The 17898-nt window shown below is 52.1% G+C and overlaps 1 protein-coding gene across 1 annotated transcript in view; it reads right to left on the minus strand.

The window, feature by feature from the left end:
• The window catches only part of LOC125436381 (protein unc-13 homolog B-like), a 102121-nt gene that overhangs the window by 52364 nt on the left and 31859 nt on the right, over positions 1–17898 (minus strand). Inside the window, 3 exon segments of the mRNA XM_048503317.1 lie at positions 13569–13710; positions 13813–14040; positions 16463–16682. Of these exon segments, the coding sequence (XP_048359274.1) occupies positions 13569–13710; positions 13813–14040; positions 16463–16682 (590 nt within the window).

Below are 17898 nucleotides of genomic sequence, written 5' to 3' on the forward strand. Positions count from 1 at the left end.
CTGCAAGCAGGCAAATGGAGCTGGAAGGTCGCTGATATCACCTGCTAGACGCAGTGGTGGCGAACCAATGGCACTCCAAATGTTCATGGACTATCATTCCATTGGCCATAATTCCAATTGGCCATGCTGGCAGGGGCTGATGGGAATTGTAGTCCATGAACATCTGGAGTGCCATAGGTTCGCCACCACGGTGCTAGAGGATTGGTCAAGAAGGGAGGTACGTGACGCTCCAGGGCTTTCTGGGACAGATCACTGTAAGACTGCAGCAGCTCAAACCTACTTTGCCTTGCTCAAGCATGCCCTAAAATACACGAACAGAGCAGATCTAAATAAATCAGAGGACGAGGGGCTGCATATACTACTGAAACTGAAAGTCCACATTGCAGAGTTTGAGCTACAGCCAAAAAGGCAGAACGGGGGAGTGTGAACATAAGAACATAAGAACATAAGAACAAGCCAGCTGGATCAGACCAAAGTCCATCTAGTCCAGCTCTCTGCTACTCGCAGTGGCCCACCAGGTGCCTTTGGGAGCTCACATGCAGGATGTGAACGCAATGGCCTTCTGCGGCTATTGCTCCCGATCACCTGGTCTGTTAAGGCATTTGCAATCTCAGATCAAAGAGGATCAAGATTGGTAGTGTGTGTGTGTGTGTGTGTCATGCAATAGATGAGAAAGTAAAACTACTTGAGGATCAGTTGCAGGAAAAGACAGACAAAATGGCCAGTCAGATGTAGGTGAAGAGGAAGCTGCCAACAACCGTGCAGTCAAGGAAGAGGAAAGGCTTGGGGTGTGTGGGTGGGTGGACAGGCACTCACCAGCAAGGAGAAAGGTTAGGGTTAGATTGAAAGTGCACTAAAAAGGGCACAACGGTCAGGCAGAACACGGCTATTAGGGAACCTGGCAAATAACAGGGGTTCCTTTCTAATTATTAAAAGAAGACTCCAGACTTTTACTGCCTCTGTATGGCCTGCTGAACTCTTCCCCCGGATCTACCATAAACAAGTCGCACACAACAGCCCAGCAGAGGGAACAGGTGGCTGGCCAAGAAGGACTTCTGGACACCCAGTTCCACATAACCAATAATGTTAACTAAGAAACACCACGGCATATTAACTGAGCGACTTGACCACTTAATGTGGCCTCCAAGCTGGAAGGCTGACATGCTGGAAAGGGCCAGAGGAGGGCAACCAAAATGGTCAAAGGGCTGGAGTCCATGCCCTACAACCGTGGTGGTGAACCTTTGGCACTCCAGATGTTATGGACTACAATTCCCATCAGCCCCTGCCAGCATTGGCCATGCTGGCAGGGGCTGATGGGAATTGTAGTCCATAACATCTGGAGTGCCAAAGGTTCACTACCACTGCCCTACAAGGAGAGACTGAGGGAGCTGGGGATGTTTAGTCTGGAGAAGCGAAGGTTAAGGGGGGACATGACAACCATGTTTAGATATTGGAAGGGATGCCATGTTGAAGAGGGAGCAAGCTTGTTTTCTGCTGCCTCAGAGACCGGGACCAGGAGTCCTGGGTTCAAGGTGGAGGAAAAGAGATTCCACCTAAACATCAGAAAAAGCTCCCTGACCGTCAGAGCTGTTCGACAGTGGACTTTACTGCCTCGGAGTGTGGTGGAGTCTCCTTCTTTGGAGGCCTTTCAACAGAGGTTGGGATGGACGTATGTCAGGAGTGCTTTGATTGGGTATTCCTGCATGCCAGGGGGTTGGACTGGGTGGTCCTTCTTGGGATCTATGATTCCACGAAGGCCTAGGTGTAGTTCTCTAATAATGGCAGAAAGGTCAATTTTGAACTGTTTAAGGACACAGAAGCGGAGAAAAATTATCATCTGCGTGCAGGGAGACTAGAATGTGTGGTCTTGAAGTGGGCAATCACTGACAAGTTCTGAGACGACCTCTTATTATGCACCCTCATTCTCGGTATACAGTGAAAATAACCCGTTAACATAACTCTTCACATCTCGATGCAGCCGTGGGCGGGAGAATTGGCTGGTTTCAATTTCAATATAAAACATCACCCAGCAAAATCAAATGTGGATGCTGATGCATTATCCAAGATCCTTCTTGACACAGATATGCACGTAACCCAGTGCGCCAATTAAACCACCACGGAGGTAGTTGATGTCAAGTTACGATCTGCAGACGGAGCAGAAAGAGGGCCGCGTCTCTTGCATAACAGCTGTCACTGTCAACGCACCAGTTGTGGAAGAGTTTGCAAAAGGACGTGTGTCTCCACACTGCAGCTCATCTCAAAGGACAGGCTAACGGGCAGCACCGAAAGATGCTCGGATCGCAGAAATTCTACAACACGAAGCTTTGTCTATAAGTGTCACGAGGAATGTTCTGCTCTGCGGCAGGATTGGAGCAGAACGCATGGAAAAAAATGAGGGCCTGGTTTCTTTGGATAAAACATGTCACGAAACCAACTAGTTTTACCTGCCGGCGGCTGAGGGCAGCAGCTGGCCCTCTTAGCTGGCCTTCCTTCCCCTCCCCTTCCTCTTTTGGTTTGTTATGAAGATGTTTATCAATCCCATGGTTCTTATGTTGTTGAACAGACAGCCCAATCTCTGTCTGTGTGTGAGTGTGTGTGTGTGTGTGAGAGAGAGAGAGAGAGAGAGAAGAAGAAGAAGAAGAAGAAGAAGAAGAAAAAGAAGAAGAAGAGGAGGAGGAGGAGGAGGAGTTTGGATTTATATCCCCCTTTCTCTCCTGTAGGAGACTCAAAGGGGCTTACAATCTCCTTGCACTTAGCCCAGCAGGGGGGCAAATCCACTGGCATCTGACTGCATTGGCATGTGGGTGGGGGGGTGTTTCGTGGCGGGGGGGGTGTAGAGCCAGCCTTAGTCAGGCTCCAGAGCCTGATTGTCTCCCATGTGCCGGTGGAATCACCGGCAAAGGGATGTCACAATTTTCTTCAGAGGTCTTCAACTGAGCCAGGGGCCTTTCTGGCCTTGCATGAAAAGTTCTACCAGAACTTCCAGAAACTCCTTTGTTCTCTCATGTGCTCAGCCTGCTCACCACAACAGTGCATTCTCAGCCCTACACCCAAGGAAGGGCGTACCCTCAGCAGAATACTACAGCCCCTCAGGATGGCGCTCATCTCCATCTCTATTCCAGCCACAAAAGGACCCCTGATTGCATTACCTCCCCGGAGAGTCTTAACCCAGAGGCTCCCTTCTTTGACTAACTTCTCCTGACTGCACTCTATTGTCTCTCTACTGTAACTGGTTGTTGTGGGTTTTCTGGGCTGTGTGGTCATGGTCTGGTAGATACTACATACCCCTCTCTATTCCAAAACTATTTTTCCAACCTGTTCATATCTTAGGAACTCTGTGTATATGTCTGTTCCTAACATTTTGCCTGCATCTGTGGTCAGTATCTTCAGAGTGTGATACACCTGGAAAACACATAACAACCAGTTGAATCTGGCTGTGAAAGCCTTTGACAATACATCTTTACTGTAATTTCATCAACTACATGTCCACTGGGACGGTTCCCCGCTACACCCATCCACTTAATGCCTCTCCCATAACTCCTAATCACCCTTCTCCTCTTAATTTCCATCTTGCACATCCCAAATCTATTCCCAAAAGATCAAAGCCCTCCTGGCACCTCCCAGAGTTGGTCCTTCACCCTATAAATGTGCCACCCTCCAAAGGTCCAACTGCTCTTTCCGTCTTTGTCACTGTGCCCAATGCGTTGCCCACTGGAACCAGACACTGGCCGTTTGGCTCTGAACCCCATATCTTCTTCACGTCGTGATCAGGTCGTATTATCCATATGCCCCATACCCCTCTCTATTCCAAATCTATTTTTCCAACCTGTTCATATCTTAGGAACTCTGTGTATGTGTATGTGTCGGCTGCACTGAATCGAGTGCTTGTGGACTTCTTATCCCTACAATAAGGATTGTCAAATCTGCATTATATTTCTCCCTGTGGATTTCTTCCAAGAGCTGGTCTTGGTAAACATTGGTATAAAACAGTCCCTACCCAGCCTCTAGCAATATTAATTAGCAGCCTGCTCTGAGCTAATATTCCCCCACTTCATTGAGAGGCCGCGTCTCCATCCTGGGTAACAGGGGAGGGGAGGGAGGGAGGGTGGGGAGGGAGGGAGGGAGGAGTGGCATACAAGGGAGGGGAGGGAGGGGGAATAACAGAACCCTGCGGCATTCTGCAAGACACCTCGACTCTGCTCCTTCAGGAGAAACTCTTTGCATCCAACCAGAGGAAAAAGACCAAGACCATCCAGCAACTGCAACAGCACATTCCAGCCGATGAATAAGAAAGGCGTGGCCAGCTCTGTGGTCAGCTTCGCCGCAGGGCCCTGGAAAGTCTAACAGCACTGAATGGGAAGGCGGTCTCCCGTCCAGCTTGAATGGAGGACTTTCCGCAGGTGCCATTGAAGTTATCCAAGTTCCAAGGCCAGGCCTGAAGCCAGCTTGAAATGGGTCCAGGGCAGAAGCATCATCCAGGACCCCACGGAGACACTCCGCCCACACACACTCTATCCCCTTTCCCAGAAAAGGTAAATTGGAGACGGGCCTGTAGCTGGCCTCCTTACCCTTAGCCAGTGACGACTTTTTAAAATAAAAGTCTAACAGGTGAGGAAGGTGGACTATAAACAACATAAGGAAACCGCCTCCTTCAAAGGTCTCTACAGAGAGCTCTCTCAGCCCGTGAGTTATTAACGACTTTCACTAATGGCTCCGACATGTTTTCCCAGCCTGATTCTCCAAGAGAGGACAGAGGTGGTGGCCGCACAACCCCAAGGACCCCGCGCGACCACCAGATGCCCTCCACTGCAGCCACGAATCTCACCAGCCTCTTCCGTGACTCTGCGAAGGCTCACGAGGGCCGCCTGCAAGGATGGGTCGGCTGTGGCCACCAGCAGGACTGTGGTCAGGTTCTTAACCTAGCATGCCCTACAGAGAGAAAAGGGGAAGGACGGGAGACTGGGGGGTGGGCTGCCGCCCTGATTTCCTTGAAGGAAGCGTGGCATAAGCAGGCAACATCTAGCAGCCTTCTTGTGGGTCCTTCTTAAAGAATCTGTGTCACAAATGCCTGCCTCCTTGGGAGTCAGTCCAAAAACAACCCCCTGGTAACACATACTAACCAGAGAGAAACTGAGCCTCAGATGAAGGCTGGGTGAGTATCTGAACAGACACACACACACACACACACCAGCAAAACAAAGTTGGGTATGGTTTCAAAGCAGAGTGACTCTTACAGTTCATGACTGCACACAACGAGCAGAGACAGATCAGCAAACACACACACACACACACAGGGTAACAGAAGCATGACTTAGAAACGATTAAAAAAAACACCCCAAATGCCAAGTGTGCAGTGAACACACAGTGGGGCAATTACACCTCATCACCCGTGCATGCGAGCGGATGGCTCCACAAGGGAACAACGGAGTCCGGCCCCATCACAGAGCCCGTGCCGAGGGTTTGGCACTGAGCCTAGTTAAGAATGCAGCCTCTGTTGCCAGGCAACCAGAAGAACTTGAAGAAGAAGACGAAGAAGAAGAAGAAAGTGAAGAAATGGGTCAGCAGCGATCCGCTAAGCCCTGTCAATCAGAGCCGTGGCAGAACTGTGGCATTTCCCGCTTGGCCTCCTGGTGCCACTTATTGTGACTCAGAACTCATTAACCGGCGCCTTTTCGGCTGCTGACAAGTTGTGCTCAAATGCTGCAGCCGAGAGCAGAGGCAAGCAGAGGAGCTGCCTCCTCGGGGGGGGGGTCGATACCATTCCCCAAAAGCCCGTCTTCGCTTCCCTGAAGGAACAGACCGGCAGGCCTTTCCCTGCTGCTTCCAGCTGGCCACCAGGAATCTGAACAAATCCTGCAGGCGCCCCAAGTCTCCCCTTCCCCTCACTCCCCAGGGGCACCAAAAATAGGCTGGGGAACAACCACTGCCGACCACGGGTTTAAGTGCGCCTCCTGCAAAATGGAGACTGCCATGGAGCTCTCTGTCCCGGTGGCATAGCTGCCTGCCTCCTGCTACGCTCCTACAAGCCACTGCAGGGACCATCTACTATCCAACTGATTATGAAACTTCAGTGTGACATACGTATGCTAAAATGGGTGAATTCCACTTAACCTATGCACATTGTACTTGCTAATCACACCCTTTACACTTCTAATCAACACAAATGGTTCTTTCTCCCACCCTGGACACTCCACAGATATAAAGACTCCACTTGCTTTACTACCACCAGATCCTCTGAAGAAGCCAGCCACAGATGCAGGCGAAAAGTCAGGAGAGAATGCTACTGGGACACGGCCATACAACCCGGAAAACCCACAACACCCTGATGATTCCAGCCGTGAAAGGCTTCAACAATACATCTACCGCAACTTTGCAGCACTGAGCTCATCCACGGCCCCTCCCGGTGACCACGCTGCATCTCCAGAGGTCAGGCTTAGATTATACGAAATACAAGGAAGTTTAACAAATGAATGAAAAAATGAATAGACACGTTCTGTTCAGGAGCTCCAGGCTGAGCCGGCATACAAAGGAAAGGTGAAAACGTGCGGCTCCCTTTTCTACAGTCTGTACTCATCCCAAATGATGTTTGATCACGACAGGCTGGGCTTATTTGGCGGATAAAAGTCTCCTGGTGGTATCTTGGCTCCATTGTCCCTGGCCTTGTGGACAAAATGAAGTCCGTAGGGAGAAACCTCCTCTTTAATGGCTCATGCCCAAACAGAGGGATCTGTGCTAGACGAGACTTCCTTCTCGGGGTCTGAGAATCCACAATCTTCCCTAGGGGGCAGACTCTCCTCCTGCCCCAATGGGGGGGGGGGGACATCTTCCTGTTCCCAGTGAAGAATTCATTCATAGTGCTTTGGCTGTTTCCCTGTGGTGTGGCTTCCTAAAAGGGTGTGTGTGTGTGTAGGGGGGGGGGGGGCAACGCTGCTGGTGCTTCAGCAAGAGTCCTTAGCACAATTGCAAGAGTGAGTACCCTGTCCTTGACAGCCCCCCCCCCCTCCAACCCCTGCCTCTTCTCTCCGCTGTGGGTTTGCTGTCTCAGCCACTGAAATCCTGATGGGATTCTTGGGAGGAGGGCATTTCTCCACCGCTTCCAAATTCCATCAAGATTTCACAAAAGGCGCTGGGAGAGCCACTGCAAGACGACTGCCAGCCACGTTCACTTTCAAGTTCCTCTAGTTGGGAATGTGAGCCCTGGACCCCCCCCCCCCCGCCCCGCCCGGTGAATATCCAGGACGTGGGCATAAGTGAAGGTATCACATGTCTGATTGCTTAATTTAAAAAAATCAAATTACACCGATGTATTGTTGAAGGCTTTCATGGCGGGATCCAACTGGTTGTGGTGGGTTTTCTGGGCTGCGTGGCCATGGTCTGGTGGATCTTGTGTAGCGGCCTTCCCTCTGTGATACACCTCTGAAGATGCCACCCACAGATGCAGGCAAAACGTTAGGAACGAGATCCACCAGACCACGGCCACACAGCCCGGAAAGCCCACCAGAACCAAATTTACACCGAGCTCGACCAGCTTCTTGGAGATCCTGTGGGGGTCCAGCAGCCCCGCTTTGAGAGAGGCAGAGACTCCTAGATTCCCGGTGCAGGACCAGTGATTTGGCACACATCACATTCCCAAAAGATGACTGGAACCGCCCGCCCTGTGCATGAAACTGCCTGATGCGGAATCCGCCCCTTGGGGCCCATCAAGGTGGGTTCTGGCTGCTCAACCTGGCAGCCGCTCTGCAGGGTCTCCGGCAGAGAAAGGTCTTTCCCGTCACCTCCTGCCTGGTCCTTTCAGCCGGAGATGCCGAGGACTGAACCCGGGATATTCTGCATGCTGAAATGCATGCGTGTTTCTGCACGGTGGAATCGAGTGCCGTTGAGAGGGGGCAACAACACCGAGTGAACATAAGAACATAAGAACATGAGAAAGAGCCTGCTGGGTCAGACCAGAGTCCATCTAGTCCAGCTCTCTGCTACTCGCAGTGGTCCACCAGGTGCCTTTGGGAGCTCACGTGCAGGATGTGAAAGCAATGGCCTTAAGAACATAAGAACATAAGAACATAAGAACATAAGAACAAGCCAGCTGGATCAGACCAGAGTCCATCTAGTCCAGCTCTCTGCTACTCGCAGTGGCCCACCAGGTGCCTTTGGGAGCTCACCTGCAGGATGTGAAAGCAATGGCCTTAAGAACATAAGAACATAAGAACAAGCCAGCTGGATCAGACCAGAGTCCATCTAGTCCAGCTCTCTGCTACTCGCAGTGGCCCACCTGGTGCCTTTGGGAGCTCACATGTAGGATGTGAAAGCAATGGCCTTCTGCTGCTGCTGCTCCTGAGCACCTGGTCTGTTAAGGCATTTGCAATCTCAGATCAAAAAGGATCAAGATTGGTAGCCATAAATCGACTTCTCCTCCATCAATCTGTCCAAGCCCCTTTTAAAGTGGCCATCACCACCTCCTGTGGCAGCATATTCCAAACACCAATCACACGTTGCATGAAGAAGTGTTTCCTTTTATTAGTCCTAATTCTTGAATGCCCCCTGGTTCTAGTATTGTGAGAAAGAGAGAAAAATGTCTCTCTGTCAACATTTTCTACCCCATGCATAATTTTATAGACTTCAATCCTATCCCCCCTCAGACGTCTCCTTTCCAAACTAAAGAGTCCCAAACGCTGCAGCCTCTCCTCATAGGGAAGGTGCTCCAGTCCCTCAATCATCCTCGTTGCCCTTCTCTGCACTTCTTCAATCTCTTCAATATCCTTTTTCAGATGTGGCGACCAGAACTGAACACAGAACTCCTGAAGCAAAACTGAAATTTTGCTTGCAAGTAATATTCTACGCCTTGCGCACTCTCTTCTGGCCAGCAGTGGCTCTCCGCGTCTCCATCTGAAGACCCTTCTAGCCCTGTTGGGGTTGGAGATAAGGGATGGGGGGGGCTGCATATGGCACACTGTACAGGAACCCTCCACATTTTTGCTCTGTGTTGTTGCCTTCTCTATCAAATGATGTCTGTGCCAGTTACAAGCGACATGACTCCCCTCCTCAGCTGTTAATCAATTGGGGGCTGAGACGGAGGCAGCTGCAAGTCACAGGAGGAGGTGACACTCAGTCCTCCCAGATTTGCTGGCTGGCTGGAAATCGACAGCGGCGGGGCTGGAAACCTTCCATTTGCCATTTGCCTCAGTAATCTTCCCTGTTATCAAGCTCCCCTGTTGTCAAGCGCAGTGGCTCGCCAAATGTAATGTTCAGGAACGATCTTGCCCCTTGCAAGCCAGCTCTCCAAAATCTCCCTGGAAGATTTAGCTGTGGTCAGGTGTACATCTGGTTCCACCCAGAGGTGGGATCCAGCAGGTTCTCACCAGTTCCCGAGAGGGGGTTACTAATTATTTGCGTGTGCCGAGAGGGGGTTGCTTATTGGGTCCGCTTTTCCGTTAGAAATTCCATTAGGTCCAAAAATCATCAAGTCCTTTTGTCTCCCATGTGGCTGGTTAGCGAAGGTAGAATACGGGATCATTCTCCCTGTTGGGCTGTTTTGAAAACATGTTTTAGAAATATGGTAAAGTTCCTTGTTTAAGGAAAGTCTCCTTCTTTTGATTTCTAGAAACAAAATTAAGTACTTGAAAGTATTAAGTATTTGACAGGAAGTCAATTAGAGGAGAAGTAGTTGTTTCTGTTGGCAGTAGACGATAGGACTTGCTAGAATGAGTTTAAATTATGGACAGAAAGATACCAGCTGGAAATTAGGAACTTTTTTTTTACAGTAAGAGTTTTTTACAGTAACAGAGAAATTATTAATGCCCTGCCCCTGTCGTGCCTGGCCACGCCCCTGTCGTGCCCCGCCCAGCCCCATTGGCGCTACACCACTGAATCCCACCACCAGGGGAACCTGTTACTAAAATTTTTGGATCCCACCACTGGTTCCACCCATCCAGCCCTGGCCCTCCCCTTTTTTCAGGGAGCTTCCGCTGACCATCCCAAACACTTGGTGAGCCACCCGACCTGCCCTGCCCGTGGCCTCCCACAGTGGAGAGAGTGGAAAAGCATCCTCAACATGACCGTCTCTTCCATTACAACCCCCGGCGGACATTAAGTTCAGGAGCTAAGGGACTCCTAATCATGGGAGGCGTGTTTGGCCTCAATGCAGGCCAGGGCCTTTTTGGCCTTGGCCCCCTCCAGGTGGAAAAGTCTGCCAGAGGAGATCCGGGCCCTGTGGGACTTTACGGAGTTCTGCAGGGCCTGCAAAACGGAACTGATCCAGCAGGCATTTCACTGAGGCTGATCTTTGGCTACCAGTCTTTAGCCCATAAGTAGGTTTATTTCTCTGCTCGGTTTTACAGCTTTCAGTGTAGTCTGGTTTTTAAATTCTGATTTTTATGGACTATGTAGGTTATTTTATCTATTATTTGGGTCCTGTTTCGTTTTAAATCACAGGTTTCTTGTCGAAACACTTGTCGCGTCTTGCACTTTGATTGTACATCGGCCTGAGCCAGAGATGGGAGAGGCAATTAACAAATCTAAAAAATAATTTTAAAATAAAAATAAACGATGCAAGCAAGAGTTTGCTTTTAGGTATTGGCAAAGATTTCATGGCTGGAACGAACTGGCACTTGCGCGTAAAACATCAGAAGCAAAAACGACCAGGTCGTGGCCCCACGGCCTGGAAAACCACCACAGCCGGTTGACTTTTAGCTTCCAGACAGAGCCCCCGTTCCCCCGAACTGAAACCAGTGCTTTGACATGCCATGAAATTCTGCAGCTCAATCATGCAAACCCACGTAGACTTCCTCAGGTGACCCAGGAACTGCAGGGCTCCTCCAACCATTCCTCTTTACAGATTCTTGGATAGCTGACAAAAAACACTGAATAAAGTTCTGGGAGGTGGAGAAATGGCTGAGAGGCAGAAGGGACAAACCGGCTGACCCTCCAGGGAGGCGCCGCAGCCACCGGCTACATCAGATAAACACGGCAGCAGCAAAGGACCCGTTCCGGGAACCTGAGGATGTTTCTTCAGACTAGCAAGCACCTCAGTGGTGGATTTTGACACTTCTCAGCCACAGCGCTGCCTGATTTCATTTCAGCTGAGCAATTACATACAGTCATTACATACCGGAAACCAAGGAGTCTGCTACAGCCATGTGCAGCCAGATAATTGTGTACTCTGCGCTTCAGGGCCCTACGCCCCGCTTGTTCCTTCAGACGGTAACAAATACTTCAAAAACTCTGGGGCCTCCCCTGCCGAGCCCGTGAATGGGCTGGGTCTCTGGACTTCTGCTCCAAAGCCTGGCCCTGATGAACACCACTGCCCCCGAGTCCACCCACAAAGCCAACTTATGTGAGCATCAAGCTTTCCAGCCTAACAGCACAAGACCAACTGTGTGTGTGTGGAGAAGGGCCCTCCGCCCAAGACACAATATTTCAGCCGTTGGGAATCCAAGAGCAGGAATCTAGCTGGAAGCTAGTAGCTTGCAGAAGCGAGGGAGAAAGGAGCCATCAAGATCCAAGGACTGAGTACTCGGACTCACAATTATACCCCAATGCCTCTGACTCAACCAGATGCTAGTTTGCCACCTGGCACCTTGCTGGAAGGTGTGGGTAACACACTGCTAGAAGGCAAACTCTTCCTTTGGGGTACAAAAGGAAGAAGAAGAAGACTTTATTTACAGTCAATGACCAGATATATTACAAATCTCCAAAATATCTACAACAAAACAAGAATGCAGATCTCTCTCCCGTATTCCAGCACTATCCATCTAGATATCATTATACTTTGTAAACACACCAAAACAGCATAAAAATACTAAACAAAACAAAAATATCTAAGGGGGATGGGTACAAAAGGACAGGAAGAGCATCCTAAGAGAAGAAGGAAGCCAGAGGAAGAACATCTCTGCGGGGTCTGGCTCTTGATCTGGGAGCATAAGCCACAAAGGGCAAAGCCTTGCCTAGGGAATCTATCTAGGCCAGGGGCAATGGGGAGAAGCCAGGTCATGCTGAACTTTAAACTTCTGCAACCACAAGCGAAGATAACACTGCGTAGGATAAGCTCTGAGCACAAGGAAAGGGGACTCGGCATCTTCACATTTCTTCGTTCCCTTGTGGAGCCGAGTCTGACCAGTAGGTTCTTGAATCTGACGATGGGACTCTTTGACGAGTGTGTTGTGGGTTTTCCGGGTTGCATGGCCATGTTCCAGTAGCATTTTCTCTAGTAGCATCATGCAGGCGAAACGTCAGGAGAAAATGCTACTGGAATAAGGCCATGCAACCTGGAAAGCCCACAACACACTGGTGATTCCGTCCATTAAACCCTTCGACAACGCACAGGACTATTTGACTCTCAAAAGCTTATATCCCCAGAATGTTATTGGACTCTCCGGTGCTACTGGACTCAAATCTTGCCCACTGCTAGTAACCTACCTGTTGAAGACTGCCCAGGTGCCTTTGGGTCTTCTCCCTACAAGCCCCTGGAATTTCCCACAACCCTTCCACAGACACTGATCGTCACTGGGATTGCTGAGAGAAATCACTGTCTTGAGTATACCCCCCCTCCCTTGCAAGGGAGGAAGGACCCCCCAGGAAGATGCCATTTCTGTCACAGCCATTAGCCAGCAACTGTTGACCTCAGTGAGAGAAGCAGAAAAGGGGGCGAGCACTCCCCCCGAAAGGCAGCTCTCATAAGAACATAAGAACAAGCCAACTGGATCAGACCAGAGTCCATCTAGTCCAGCTCTCTGCTACTCGCAGAGGCCCACCAGGTGCCTTTGGGAGCTCACATGCAGGAGGTGAAAGCAATGGCCTTCTGCTGCTGCTGCTGCTGCTGCTGCCGAGTACCTGGTCTGCTAAGGCCTTTGCAATCTCAGATCAAGGAGGATCAAGATTGGTAGCCATAGATCGACTTCTCCTCCATAAATCTGTCCAAGCCCCTTTTAAAGCTATCCAGGTTAGTGGCCATCACCACCTCCTGTGGCAGCATATTCCAAACACCAAGCACACGTTCCGTGAAGAAGTGTTTCCTTTGATTAGTCCCAATTCTTCCCCCCAGCATTTTCAATGGATGCCCCCTGGTCTTAGTATTGTGAGAATAAGAGAAAAATGTCTCTCTGTCAACATTTTCTACCCCATGCATAATTTTATAGACTTCAATCCTATCCCCCCTCAGACGTCTCCTCTCCAAACTAAAGAGTCCCAAACGCTGCAGCCTCTCCTCATAGGGAAGGTGAACTCCCAAAGGCACCTGGTGAACTCCCAAAGGCACCTGGTGGGCCACTGCGAGTAGCAGAGAGCTGGACTAGATGGACTCTGGTCTGATCCAGCTGGCTTGTTCTTATGTTCTTAAGGTGCTCCAGTCCCTCAACCATCCTCGTCAGGATGCTGAATGGTGGCTTCCACTGCACCGAATGTTCCACCAAACAAATCCACCAGCTCAGCACATCTCCCGTGCAGAAGAACTGGGCTTGCAAAACCCCGGCCTGTGCGAGGGGGGGGGCGATCTGCTCCATTAGCCACACTGGAGGAGGCAGCGTCCCTGAAAGGGCACCGCAAAGCACAGCGGCAAAGGATCATCTGATACTCACAAGTGGAACTTCTCCTCCCAAATGGGGTTCAGGTTGCCGAAAATAGTTTTTGTCCGCTTCTTGGTTTTGCCCACTTGGACGGTGACGTAGGGGTCGCTGGAACCCGTCTTGTCCTTTGCTTGCAGGCCCTGAGCACAGACCACTGTGGGGAAGAACGCGCCGTTCAGGAAAGGAGCGCTCGAAGGGCACGAGCGGAAGGCACCTACACACGCCCCGGGGCCACGCCCTCTTCCCCTGCCCTCACCTGTGATGGTGATTTTGGCCGACCACTTGGAGGTGCCGTCCAGCACGCTCTGCTTCACTGTCTTCATCTGCTGCGCGTGGGCCAACTTGCTCTCGCTAAAGACGTCTCGGATCAGGTCAAAGATCTCGGGCTTGTTTCTCTCCCGGATCTTCATGCGGTCTTTCATGGCCATGATGATGTTCTGAGTGCGATCCTCAGCCCCCTGCTTCGAGCACTTCTCCGCTGCTCCTGCAAGCAGAGAGGGAGAGAATGAGCCAGAAAGAACCCCAGAAGGAGTTGCTGCCTTGCCAGTGGGGGGGGGGGCACCCCAGTGCATGCCCCCAGCGCCCCCCTGACTCTCCACCAACCCCACTCTGCCTGCCCCCCTGGCATCCTGAGACACGCTCTCCCCAAGAGGTGATTTTGCACCAGCACGGATGCAGCCTGCGCTCCGCCCACCCTCGGTTGGGTGAGGAGAGGAGGGTCTGCTCGGGGCTCTGTCACTTGGGAACATGGACTTGGCGTGGCTGGAAAGCCTTGATCACTGGGAGGGCCCTAATCTTAGGCAGCCGCTCCTCTGGAACCCGCCCTGAACACTGGACCGCACCTCAGATGATGGCCACTCCATCACGACAGAGTGGGCGGGGCCTCACTCAAACCTCTGTCCACAAACACGGCCCCTCTGGAGAGCTGCTGCACAAAGACCGAGGAGGCAGAAGCCGCAAAACATGTTGGGCTGAGCACAGATCCACCCACAGCACATCCTGGAGCCTACAGAGGGAGCGCATAATAGACCTGCCCCTCCAGGGGACCCCAGAGGCTAAAGTCAGCTGCAGCTTCCATGGATCTGGCTTCTCTCCCGTGCCAGGCGCTTGGAAACCTGGAGGAGGCCCATGGAGAAAGAGGCAAAGATCCTGCGCTCTGGCCTTTGAAGCTGCTACGGCAGAAGACACCGGACAGCAGCACAGGCACCGATTCCTGCTCCCACGAAGTCTGTGTCTAGGGCCGGGCTCTGGGCAGGAAACGCGTCCTCCACAAAAAACCAAGACCAAAACAGCCACGGTGGTCTAACCTGGGAAGCTGGACGCCAGAAGGAAATGAGGGACCCCCGTCCCTTTCTCCCTCCCTCCTCCTCCAAGGACGTCAGGGCAGCTTATGGGGTCCTCCCCTTTTCTCCTCACGACAGTCTTGTGAGGTAGGCTGCCTGGCTCAAAGTCACCCGTTGGGTTCGACAGTTGGGAGGGGGTTTGGAACCCCGTGCCCAGATCCCAGCTGACACGTCAGCTGCCCTTCCACCCTGGCTCTGCCAAGGAAGGCTGAGCCACGAAGAGGCAGAGCTGATGGGTGGAACCAGGGGAGGAAACAGGAAGTCCCACTATAGCCGCCTGCAGCACCCTGAGGCCCGCCTGCAGCACCCCATGCCTGCCTGGCAGGACTCCAGAGCCGCCCGGAGAGACCCAGAGGGGGCCGGGAAAGGCCTGTTGACAGCATCAGATGTGGGGATACCCGCAGAAGCGCCCGACCAACTGCCATTTTCCCTCGGCAGAGAAGAAGCCGCCGCCTCTTCCCTCCCGCACACTGGTGTGTAGAGGACATCTGTTAGGTAGGAGGGTAATGCCTGAACAGGATTTGTTCTTGGAACCCAAAATAGGCCTCCGTGCGATTTAAAATAAAACTCCCTTCCCAGGTTCCAGGCGAGCCTTTCTTGACAGAGAGCCCGTGACGAAAATGCCACTCACGGAGGGGGCGCCTGAGTCATCCCGAGGCGCTTGGCAAACAGGGGCCGCACCCGCCCCGCAGGGGAACCGGCTGCCAGCACCGGAGGGTGCGGAGCTCCCTCTCTGCACGCACGACACCCTGGCTGGGTTTCCAGGTCGGATCCCAAAGAGCAACTGCTCAAGGGTCGCGCCAACACCGGGCTGCTGGCTGAGGTCTGGGCCGGGATCGTGACAGGGCAAAGGTCACTGTGCTTGTCCTGGGGGCCAGGAAGACAGCTCCCACCCCTCTTCCTGTGGAGTCACGGTCAAAAGGTGTCCCCTATGCTGTGTGTGTGTGGTGGGGGAGGGGTGGGGGGGTGTTGGGCTTTAGGCAGATGTGCTCTGGTACCTGATCAGCACCTCATTCAGGAGCTAGCCTCAGCATTCGCAGAATGCTTTCAATGTCTTAAGCGCTTGGTACACAACAGCCCTAGGGCCGTGGTGGCGAACCTTTGGCACTCCAGATGTTATGGACTACAATTCCCATCAGCCCCTGCCAGCATGGGGCTGGCAGGGGCTGATGGGAATTGTAGTCCATAACATCTGGAGTGCCAAAGGTTCGCCACCACGGCCCTAGGGGGTAGACCAGCTGTAATCCCCACTGGTGGGGAGCCAAGGGCAGCTGGTGGGCCACTGCAGGCATTCATGGTAGAGAGGGTTTGGACCGGATCCCAGGCCACGCGTGGACAGCCCACCACCCCAGACCGCCCTCTTTAACTCCCCAAACTTCCCTCTTCTGAATGCCTGCTTGCACGTGATGGAGCGCGCGCATGCATCAGAGAAGGCCACGTTCGGGCCACGCTCTGCAAACTTTCCAAGGAGAAAGAGAAAACAAAAGAAACCTGAGAGGCCACAACACCCCCAGGGGGCCAACAAGGCAGTTTTGCACACCCACGCTCCGGACAGACACTCACTCTGCAAGCAGTCGGCGTTGAGGAGGTCTTGGCACTTCTCGTGGCACTTCACCCCACACTCGCTGCACCGCATCCCTTGCCGCGCGATGCCCCACAGGAGCCCCTCGCACTCGTAGCAGTAGGTGGGGGTGGTGGCTGTCCACACCTCGAAGCTGTGGGGGGTGGTGCAGGAGATGGGGTAGATTAAGGCTTGCAGCGTCTTCTTGTAGACGTGAGATTTCTGAAAGACAAAGCCACCCCTGCGAGGCCTGCATCTCCTAGATTCTAGCCTGACACCAAGTCAGCGGGATTGTATCTAGGGATTGAGACGCATTCCTAACTGCTACAAGATATATGTAACCAGCCTGCTATATGTTATCGCCGCTATTCTGGGACATTCTTCCCTTGATCTTTGCTTTATGGCTTCACACGCCATGTAGATAACTAGGCTTTCCCTTGACACTCCAGTTGCATGGGAAACAGGGTTGTTTCCGCTGTCCTGTGCGGGTAGGAGCAGCAGCAGTGGCGTAGGAGGTTAAGAGCTCATGTATCTAATCTGGAGGAACCGGGTTTGATTCCCCGCTCTGCCGCCTGAGCTGTGGAGGCTTATCTGGGGAATTCAGATTAGCTTGTGCACTCCCACACATGCCAGCTGGGTGACCTTGGGCTAGTCACAGTTCTTCGGAGCTCTCTCAGCCCCACCTACCTCACAGGGATTTTGTTGTGAGGGGAGAAGGGAAAGGAGATTGTCAGCCCCTTTGAGTCTCCTACAGGAGAGAAAGGGGGGATATAAATCCAAACTCTTCTTCTTCTTCTTCTTAGATGCTAGGTGCTTTTATCTCTATCGTCAACCTTGGCTGCTCCAAGCTAACTCTTCCTCACATTCCTTGGGGAAAAGGAAGAGGGAACCAACATTGTAATAAAATCGGTAGCAAAAGCCAGGTTCCCCAGAACTAGCTTTGCCAAGGTGGGTGCTTGGATGCCGATCAATAAACACGATCTGATCAACAATACAGAGTCCGTTTATTGCTTCAAGGCTCGAGACCTGACGCACTAACCATTACACCGACTGGCTCTCTCTGAAGCAGCTGAGGAAGTGAAGCCCCGGCTGGCCGGCCAGCTGTACCTCCTACAAAGCACGCGACAGGGACCCCCTGCTGCTCTTGGAGAAGACCCCTTTGGCACCTGCCCTTGGTGGGCGTTTGCAAAGGTCAGGGGGAGAAAGCCGGACCCTTCCTTTCCCGCTGCCGAACGGTGTGGAGACTCTTTTGATATCCTCCCCTCCACCATTCCCTTGGCAGCTCCACACAAATAATTAATAATCCCACCCACCCACCCCCCATCGCTGCCATAATGGCTTTCTGTGGGAGCCGGAGCACTTTGGACGTTTTTGTGCTTTTGAAAGACTCCCCCTCCCAGACTATTTTGATCTCGCCTGGCTGACAGGGGCGGGCTTT

This window comes from Sphaerodactylus townsendi, linkage group LG07, assembly GCF_021028975.2.
Source record: "Sphaerodactylus townsendi isolate TG3544 linkage group LG07, MPM_Stown_v2.3, whole genome shotgun sequence".
Taxonomy (NCBI): domain Eukaryota; kingdom Metazoa; phylum Chordata; class Lepidosauria; order Squamata; family Sphaerodactylidae; genus Sphaerodactylus; species Sphaerodactylus townsendi.